The sequence below is a fragment of the Choristoneura fumiferana genome, chromosome 6 (assembly GCF_025370935.1).
Source record: "Choristoneura fumiferana chromosome 6, NRCan_CFum_1, whole genome shotgun sequence".
NCBI classification, from domain to species: Eukaryota; Metazoa; Arthropoda; class Insecta; order Lepidoptera; family Tortricidae; genus Choristoneura; species Choristoneura fumiferana.
Genome location: NC_133477.1, coordinates 19,569,294 through 19,579,702, shown reverse-complemented (window position 1 = coordinate 19,579,702; position 10,409 = coordinate 19,569,294). Strand labels below are relative to the sequence as shown.

The 10,409-nt window shown below is 40.3% G+C and overlaps 1 protein-coding gene across 1 annotated transcript; it reads right to left on the bottom strand.

Moving 5' to 3' along the window:
* Window positions 1-422: 422 nt before the first annotated feature.
* LOC141428735 (LIM domain and actin-binding protein 1-like) lies at window positions 423-10,089 on the bottom strand. The gene is made up of 6 exons (XM_074088748.1): window positions 10,043-10,089; window positions 8,546-8,724; window positions 6,217-6,380; window positions 4,450-4,550; window positions 1,332-1,406; window positions 423-791 (listed from the first exon to the last, which is right to left on the bottom strand). Exons 1-6 carry the CDS (start codon window positions 10,068-10,070, stop codon window positions 628-630), a joined length of 711 nt encoding a protein of 236 aa, XP_073944849.1. The 5' UTR covers window positions 10,071-10,089; the 3' UTR covers window positions 423-627.
* Between the last annotated feature and the right edge of the window lie 320 nt (window positions 10,090-10,409).

Here is a 10,409-nt window from a genome sequence, read left to right as displayed (position 1 = left end):
CTTTGCTTAAAACTTCTGGCAATTCCAAATCCCAAAACCATCCATGAAAATTGACTGCGTTCTATCTGACATTGATTATATCAGTAAACTAAAGAGGTCTGGATAAAACACTGTAGTTAGCTCATACGTCTGTCATCGGCATCAAAGTTACGCTCCCTGGTTATGATCAAAGAGAATAACGTCCGAGCTATGATGATGATGATGGTAAGATTGGTTTTTTGGAATCTTTTTGTATTTTTTATTTCAATTCCAAATTTTTTGTTACTTTTACGGTCATCCCGTAAACCCAGATTCCAAAAACCAATCTTAATTTGATTGCTTAATAACGACATCTCTTGTCCGGGTGAGCGGTTAGTTCCAATGGGGTGCTGAAAGTTTCTCGACGAGGGCTACGGCATAGATGTCGCTAGTGTCGTTGCTTAAGTGACTAAATAAGAAAACAAACAAGCTGAGATATGTGGTGCATAGGAGAAATTCGTGTCTGTATCACTGTCCAGTGGTGGTGTAGTGGTATAGCACGTGGCACGGAATGCCGAGGACCTGGGTTCGATTCCCAGCACTGGTCTTATTTTTCTGGTTTTTCTATGCATCTATATTTCAGTTTGTATTTTCGATGATGATGATTGCTTACTTGGCTAGCTTGGACAGCAGGGCGGTGCTTTTCTCGCGGGGGGCGCGCGGCTCGGGCGGCGCGGGCGCCTCCGTCTTATTCTTGTTCTCGAACACCTCGAAGCGGGATTTCACGTCCAGCTGGGACAGCTCCTGGAGGCCCAGGTCTGGCTTGTCCGACGCTACGGGAAATTACAAATTTATTAACATGTCCAGGTTTTAGGGGCACCCATAATTTACGTCATACGTACAGGAGTCAATCAACTAGAACTTGGGACCCATTGGCCACGTCCGACTGGTAGTCAATTTCCCAGTAATCGTCAACTTTAATTTTTTTCAGCTTTAAACTGATCTATTCGGCATACTATGTCGAGCACTGGGACATTTACACTTCCATTAATATCCTAATTTTTTTACTTGGCTCTTATTTCCAAATTTGTTTTGTGTCCAATTCAAGTTTTTATTGTTATTGAAAACATTTGTATTGTAATTTATTTTATTAAACCGGTTGAACAAAATAAATGGCATCTCGGCCTTTATACATTCCACGGCAGGGCACTTGCCCTCCACAATGAGAAATATAAAGAAATGATTTAAATATAAATGTTTTGATGTCTGTTTATTTCTTTCTCTAACACTAGCTCACAGGACATTGTTACTAACCCAATATGGATTTTTATCTCAATTAAATAAAATTGTATTGAATTGAATAGAGATCTTACCTCTGGCAACATCGGGCGGCAGCTCGATGGGGTTGCTTTCGCAGATGATCATCTGGTGTTTCTTAGGGGCTACCGCTAAAACAAAACAAACAATTCATTATAAGTGCCAGTGTTTTGAAATTAACTTCATTTGAGCCTCTGAATGCTCTCTTAAAGTTAACGGAAATTAAAAATAACATAGTATATAAACGTAAACTAAGTTATCTCTAAACATTAATTAACAAATTATTAATAACTTGCATTTAATATCGGTTTAAAAAATGTTTTTATTTTCCTGGGCTAAAAGTAAAAAAAAAATGCAAATAAAACAAACAATAGGTACTCAATGGTTATTTGCATTTTATATTAAGGGGATCCCATGCCCCAATGACCTTCGATCTGAATTCCTTATGTGTTTTGGAGCTTATTATGTTAACAACAACGGCTTTAAGCAATATAATATCCCATATTTACTTCAAAGTTCATTGTTTTCGAGATATTTCGCATCAAAGTTGAACAATTTTAGGCCAAAAAACTGGTTTTCTGGCCATAACTTTTGTGTTAATTAGTTTCAAATGAAAACCGTCGACACGTTTTTAGAGAAGTCAAAGACGAACCCAAATATGTAGATTTCGTATATGTAGATCTTTCACGTCAATAGAGATACGAAATAAGTGTTTTTTTTAGACAATGTTTAAAAAAATCATACAAAATTAAGTATTTCACAAAAATGGAGATAAAAGATTGAAGAACCGGTAGCCATTTGACTTATAATTCAATCTGTAGTGCAAAAGTAGGAGATACTATTCAAAACTTGTCAATAATCGATGAAAACCTTGGGTAGCCCCTTAATTTTTAGTCTATTGATTTATGAATAAAACTATTAATATATCTCTACCATACTTGTATGTATTTTGTGCACCTGGAAACTGGAAAATGTATTCTGCAAATTTTTTTTGCCAGTTTTCTCTAGATTAGGCTGTACTATTGGAAACACCATCATCATTCCGTCCTATATACGTCCCACTGCTGCCCTGGCCTCCTCTGAGAACGAGAGAGCTTGTGCCGTAGTTCTCACTTGGGCGAGTGCGGATTGGCAACTACACACACACCATTGAGTTGCTTCGCAGATTTCCTCACGACGTTTTCATCGTAAAGCTCGTGGTAAAATTCAAATGTAATTTCGCACATAAACTTCGAAAACTTATGGGGGCTGGGCGAGCCCCGATTGGAACCCACGATCCTCTGCTTGAGAGACCAAGGCTACCACGGCTTAACTACGTCTTTATGAAACGAAATGAAATAGCATTTTACAAAAATATACAATCCATTGTAGTAACATACCCACATCTTCCCCATCCATTTTGTATAAATCACTTCCACTTGCAACAAAGAACAAGGATACACTAAATAATTTTACAGAAACATATTTTTAAACTAATGATTCATTAACATCGTCAATACAATAACGAGGTGTTGACAAGTTAATTAACTTTATCACTTGTTGCCAAAGGATTTATTAAAATACATTGTTTGTTATTAATGGGTCATTGCGCAAATAATGGGGATTGAACATTGAATTGATAAAGAACGCGATAGAGCGTGACCATTATTTTTGATTTTTAGGGTTCCCTCTTAAAAGGGAGAACATAATTAATAAATCTGAGATAGGTACATGTAGTAAAATACGTGAAGTTATCGCTTTAACTTCGTAAGGCCCACATCAAATTTCGATTATTAGAATTTGAAACTTTGGGCCTGTTTCACCATTTGTCGACTAACTTTAAGTGTCAGATAAAAGTAATGCCATGCCGTCTTTGTTTATTCGGACAAAGCAAACAGAGATGGCGCCACTGATATCCGTCACTTAAAGTTAGTCAACAAGTGGTCAAACAGGCCCTTAATGTCAATTAGTAAAAGTTGACATTTGCTTTGACGTGTCTCCTAATTTAGGACGTTGGGCCTTACGAGGTTAAGGGATCTCTACTAGCCAAACATTAAGTAAATTAAAGGAGCATAATCGTATAGTTTAATTTAGAGTTTATGTGCAAACATAAGATACAAATTTTTCAACTTTGTCGGTCCTTAACCCTTCAAAACCCGATCACTACCAAAAGAAAAGTACTGTCAAAACCCAAGAACATTATGAATATTATTATATCAATAAAAAAATAATTTAAGCTCTATTTAAATGACTATGAGGCTAAATTCGAACACAGTCAGCTGGCTCTACAAGGAGCCGGCTGGAGTTGACAGTACTTTTTTCGCTGACTACCCCGGTTGAAGGTGAAGGGTTAAGGCTAGTCTCGCCATGGGGGTAGGCAGCGCTAGTGTCACCATGAGGGTAGGCAGCGCTAGTGTCGCCATGAGGGTAGGCAGCGCTAGTGTCACCATGAGGGTAGGCAGCATAGTGTCACCATGAGGGTAGGCAGCGCTAGTGTCACCATGAGGCCAGGCAGCACTAGTGTCACCATGAGGGTAGGCAGCGCTAGTGTCGCCATGAGGGTAGGCAGCGCTAGTGTCGCCATGAGGGTAGGCAGCGCTAGTGTCACCATAAGGGTAGGCAGCGCTAGTGTCACCATGAGGTAGGCAGCGCTAGTGTCACCATGAGGGTAGGCAGCGCTAGTGTCACCATGAGGCTAGGCAGCGCTAGTGTCACCATGAGGGTAGGCAGCGCTAGTGTCACCATGAGGGTAGGCAGCGCTAGTGTCGCCATGAGGGTAGGCAGCGCTAGTGTCACCATGAGGGTAGGCAGCGCTAGTGTCACCATGAGGGTAGGCAGCGCTAGTGTCACCATGAGGGTAGGCAGCGCTAGTGTGGCCATGTAGGTAGGCAGCGCTAGTGTCACCATGAGGGTAGGCAGCGCTAGTGTCACCATGAGGGTAGGAGCACGTGTCACCATGAGGGTAGGCAGCGCTAGTGTCGCCATGAGGGTAGGCAGCGCTAGTGTCACCATGAGGGTAGGCAGCGCTAGTGTCACCATGAGGGTAGGCAGCGCTAGTGTCGCCATGAGGGTAGGCAGCGCTAGTGTCGCCATGAGGGTAGGCAGCGCTAGTGGTGGTGCTGGCGGGTGCATACGGGGCTACTGGCGCTGTCTATCCTCACATAACGTCACTGTGTACTAGTGGTGACGACTTACCGTCCGGCTGGTCGTCGCCGTTCGCCGGTTTGGGTTCGAACAGTTGCTTGAAGTGAGGCTTGCAGTAGAGAGTAGTGTGGTCGCTCTGGTATGTTTCCACGCTGCAAAGATGATAGATTTTTTAACACTTTATTAGCTTCACCTTGTATAACAGTAAAAAATATGTATGTATGTACACTACACATATCTTGGAAGTAGAGTTGCACTAATTAGTGGGAAAAGCCATATTCGGCCACATTGGTGAACATAAGAAATATATTGTGTTAACATTTCAGAAGTACAATTAATTCTACGGCGGAAGCATTTTACACTTCCGCTAAACGTAGGTGGAAAGGTCGATTGAAAAAAAAAGACTATTTCAGACTAACATATTAAGTCCATATTAATGCCACATGGATGGCAGCTATCTTAAATATTGAAAATAGCACATTATGTGTAAAGGACTTCCCTTTATTTTTAAAAAACAATAAATTCTGGATTTATGGATATTTCAAAAATCGCTTGTCTTAGTCGGGACTCGACTGGTCAAATGTGACAAAAAATAACATGCCGTATTTTATGATGCAGATCGGAAGGATTACTGGATAAGGTTCAGTACCTGGGCGAAATAAGCGTTAAATAAGAATTTTCCCAGAGATAAGACCAAGCTAGATCGATTTGTCATCCTCGAAAACCCCTACATACCAAATTTCATTGAAATCGTTAGAGCCGTTTCCGAGATTCTGATTATAATACAAGAGTCGCTCGTCTAAAGGTATTAGATTTACCTCTAAATAACATGCACAATCAAAATAACAGAAGGCCATGAAAACTAACAATTGCCTTTTCATTTTGTTTTCACTCGTCCAAACCCGTATTTTTATGTACTTACCTTATATTTTTAATTGATTTGTTATTATGCTAATTTTTATAGTTAACATAATTGCAATTAGGTATTGTTGCAGGGCAATTACCAAAACAGATATTTAAACAAATCTCTAAGAGCCAAGACACGCAGGGTGTTAAAATTTTGTTTAGAACAAATTTATTTTGTGCCACGTTTCTTGTCTCCCCGAACAGGGCTGGAAGCAATCAGGCGCATTTTCCACACCATAAAAACGTGGACGATAGGACGATATCTGCCGACAGGCAGAGGAGGATGGATGCATATGGCTGTCGATCGCCAGGCGTAGAGAAATGGAGAGGAAACCTATGGCCGAAGACGGACGAACTAAGGGCTGCTATGGATGGATGGATGGATGGAAAAACGTGAATTGAAAATACGAACTGAAATATAGATGCACAGAAAAACCAGAAAAATAAGACCAGCACTGGGAATCGAACCCAGGTCCTCGGTATTCCGTACCGCGTGCTATACCGCTACACCACTGCTGGTCAATGGTACAGACACGAATTTCCCCTATGCACCTCATATCTCAGCTTGTTTGTTTCTTATTTAGCCACTTAAGCAGTGACGCTAGCGACATCTATACCGTAGCCCTCATCGAGAAACTTTTTCGGCACTCCATTGGAACTAACCGCTCACCCAGACAAGAGATGTCGTTACTAACCAATCAAATTAAGATTGTTTTTTTTTTTAGAATCTTTTTGTATGTTTTATTTCAATTCCAAATTTTTACTTTTACGGATGACCGTAAAGTAAAAACTTGGAAATGAAATTACAAAAAAAAAAACAATCTTAATGGAAAAACGTGGACATCACTATCACTGACATCTTTGTAGCCAGATGTTAAAATTGAATAGCATTGCCACGGTGATGTAACTCACGTGAGCTGCTTGTTGCACTGAACGCAGCGGAAGCACTCCTTGTGCCAGGCGCGCTTCTCCGCCTTCACCCGCTCCATGGCGTAGACGGGGCGGGAACACTTCGCGCACTGAGGATTTTCGTCGGCGGCTTGCATCTTCTTGTGGAGCTTTGACGAGCTTTTTGACTGGAAAAGGGAAGCTTGAGAATATTTAACTAGCTCTTGTCCACAACTTTGTCTGAAGGGGGAAGGTGGGAGGTGGGGGGGATATATATACAAGCCTGATGGGGTTTCCACGGATATTTAGGAGGTTTTGTGCTGCACGCCGCTGAATAAAAGCTGTGGGGGCCTAGTCGTTTGAGCTATCGCCTCTCAAGTAGTCGATCGTGTGTTTCAAACCCGGGCTTACATTTCTGAGTTTTAGAAAAACATGTGAAATTTTGTTTTTTTAAATGTTGCAAATAAGATTTTTTAAAATTATTTACAAGATGCATGGTCACTCTACAGTTAAAAATTACATTTGAAAATCACAAGCTTCACGGTGAAGGAAAATATCGTGAGGAAACCTGCATAAACCAGCGACGCAATCAATGGTGTGTATGAAGTTACCAATCCGATCTGGCCCCGCGTGGGCCACAAGTCCTCTCATTTTGAGACGAGGCCTGACTCCAGCAGTGGGATGTAGGTAGGTGTATACGCTTGTAGTAATAATAATTTCGTTTTGCGCATGTTCTGCTCCTCTACTGCATGGCAGGTCAAGGTTCAACCACTGGGCCACAACGACTTTGAAAGCACAAAACCCTCGAAATATTCGGAAAACCCCAAAATTAACCCCTCCAGCCGCACTTTACCACAGACTGTCTACATTAGCTAATTAATTGCTGTCGTATCGGTTGCGTGCGATTTGGCAAGAATTCGCTCGCTTCAATGCTTTTAGTTTTTCCTATCATCCAATTACTTTCCTAAACTGTTTACTCTTGAGCCGCCGTCGAAAGCGATCTCGTCATAAGATTAGTTGGAATTTAATGACTGATTGAGATGTAGTTCAGAAAATAAATGTACCATTCTTAGATTATGATGTGATTGTAATTACATTTGACGTGCAACTTTCTGCTTTCCTCTTCTAATTGGGTGAGACGAGAGATACGGCTAGTATTATTATTACTTATGTTATGATCTTATCACTAACTATCGTATTTTTCACCGGCTTTAAAAGAGGAATTTTTAGGGTTCCGTACCCAAAGGGTGCCCACGGAACCCTATGAGTCTGTGTCTGTCTTTTCTGTCCGTCCGTCTGTCACAGGGCTCTATCTCTTGAGTCGAAATAGTTAGACACTTGAAATTTTCACAGATTAAAACAAATACTACAAGCAGAATAAAATAAATATTTAAGGAAGCCTCTCATACAACAAACTTGGTTGTTTTGCCGTTTTTTGCTTGATATTATAATAACGACAACAGAAACGCTTGAAATATTCACAGAATCTTTAGTTGTATAATCACTTTAAAAAAAAAAAAATTAATTTGCCGTTTTTTTGCTAATGTCCAATGTTGTATTGATAATGGTACGGAACCCTTCGTGCGCGAGTCCGACTGGCCCTTGACCGGGTTTTTTGTTACTTCAGAACGTCATTTATGGACTGATTTGAAATAGTTATTTGTGTCACAAGGGAGCAAAATGGTTTATTTACGTCGAGGGCGTACATTGAATCCAGAATGTAGCGAAGGATTCTACAATAGAATCCTGAGCGTAATGAGGGATTCAAGTGTTAACGCCCAAGATGAAAATAATTTTGCTCCCGAGTTGCTCATACAACTTTTCACACTGAGCATTAAGAAACTTGAAAAAAACAAATTCTAAATATTATTAAAGAACAACCAGCATAGAAAATGGCGTGTCTTTACAATTATCAACTTTAAAAAATGGCATTTGCTATAAAATACTTAGAAAAGCCTTGAACAGAAAAATTGCACTTTACTCCCTCTCTCGTTCTGAAGGGAGGAAAGTATACATGTTGCTGCTGCATTGTTTCCCCCAGACATGTGCGAGGATGTAGAGCGAGGAATGTGTTTTTCATGGACCATTAGAAATGCTTCATTTACCTAGGATCCTCGCACAGCACATCTCTGGTGGAAACAGCTGAGCGGAGCGAGGCGAGGTAAATGAAGCGTTTCCATTGGATCATGAGAAACACTCCTCGCACATTTGAAAAAGGTGGAAACGCAGCGTAATATTAAAGAGTAAACAATGCAGACTATTTATGAACATACTCGTACGGGTTGTGATTCTGAATCTAGAAAAGCAATATTTTGTGAAAGCTGACGTACAGTTGGCAGTATTTATCACTTACCACGGATATAGTCCCCTCGTCCTTATGCCGCCTCATGGACTTCTTCTTCTTGACCTGCCGCTGCTCCGACACTTGCACCTCCTGGTAGCTCCTCTGGACCCTCGACTCCGTCTGGATGAGGGTCTGAGAGGACTCCATGGTGGCCGTGACCGTCGCTGTAGCCATTGCCATCTTGTGCTCTGGAAAGAACGGTATTTTTAACAGACTTCAGAAAAGAACAGGTCTGATGAGGGTTTCTTGACATGCGCAATATCACTAGATGGCGTTAGCAGTCCTGGATTTGACCATAGCCTCTCTCTCTCTCTCTAGCTTTGTTGCGACACAACACAAGCCGTTACAACACACTGCATCAGATAAATGTGAACGCAACCATAAAATGTATGAAACCGATACCGTTCTGATGCGTCACGACACAACACGACAGACAGATGTGAATGCAGCTTTATTATTTAGAAACCTACATGGGGCGGCGGAAATAAAGTGGCCTACACTCATAAAAAATATAAATCCGGCACTCGTTAGTTTAATAGGGTCATTTGATGTTACAATTTTGCTTACGATTCGCTCATTTACTTATTGTTGTTGTTTCTTTAAAAAAATATGGCTCTGTCCATTGGAGGACAATTTTGCCAGTGTCTAGTAGTTTTTGCCGTTGTACGGTAAAAAAAAATCTAGAAAACGAAATATGAGAGGTAATGGTGGATGAACGATGACAGCGCGAATCCCATTTACTTATTTAACCAATCACAAACGCGACGTAAATGTCAAAATTGTCGTCGCGGCGGACCTCACGATGCCGCCAACTATTGTTACAGAAACTAAAGCAGCTCGATTAGTTTTTTTCGATCTTCACCACCGATGAACTGATTTTTAAATCAATCAAGTATTTTACAGACACTTTGGGCGTCTCCTGCGTTACCAAAATTGTCTCTGGCGTTACAGAAAAATCGTACTCCCAACAAGATATTTCACAGTTTAATAGATGGAACTTACGTAGGATGGCATGTATTCATGTACACCATCTACAGAACATACAGCATACAGAAAAAACATACACAAAAAAACATGTTTACTTACAAAAATCTGCAATTGTTTGAAAAATGTCGCGGACAGATTAGTGTCGGTAAAACAGTTGATTGGCCCTTAAATAAATGTACGGACGATTGAGAATTGGAAATACGTATGGAACACCAAACGAGAAAATAACACCAAAGAAATCATTAATAAGTAGATCTGTTGAAAAATACGTATGATACGAGCGAACAAAATAAAATTAAGTCAGAGTTTTCTATGGTCGTCGTGTTATAGAACGTCACAGTTCACTTCGAAGCTCTGTCCAATTGAAAATATAAAATCTTCGTAGTTTTCCACAACTCGGTTTGTTATACAACACACATATTCCCTGTTAATTAATCAATTATCTCGTAATTTCCGTGTCTGATTACGATCATTATTAGTATTCTGTGCATGCGTGCGCGCATGGATATAAAAAGTTACCATAAGAAGCCGGGCTCGCGATCAACATTTCCAACAAACTCGCTACCTCAAACACAATATAACGAATGTTTACGAAAGTCAAAAACACCGTCTTATATACTCAAAAAGTGAGCAAACGATATATTTATTTGCATTGAATCAGCTTGTGAAATGAGTGTGCAGTTTGCGTTGGTGTGTATACGTATGTATGTATGTGTTAGTTATATATAGCTTTAATAGTGTTAGGTGGGCAAAGTTTACGGGGCACGGGTAAAGATAGACACGATATAAAACTGATTCACATACACGCACGCCATTGTGAAAATGAGGTACATTTTCCAAAGGAAACTAGGTCTAAGAGATTTTAAGAAAGTTAGAATAAAAGAAA

Excerpts from the sequence above, each read along its gene's own strand:
- LOC141428735 (XM_074088748.1), bottom strand. The coding sequence starts at position 10,070 with ATGTTGATCGCGAGCCCGGCTTCTTATG. Across the intron at positions 6,381-8,545 it reads ACGAGGGGACTATATCCGTG|TCAAAAAGCTCGTCAAAGCT; the intron begins GTAAGTGATAAA and ends TCCCTTTTCCAG. Across the intron at positions 1,407-4,449 it reads CGGCGACGACCAGCCGGACG|CGGTAGCCCCTAAGAAACAC; the intron begins GTAAGTCGTCAC and ends GTTTTGTTTTAG.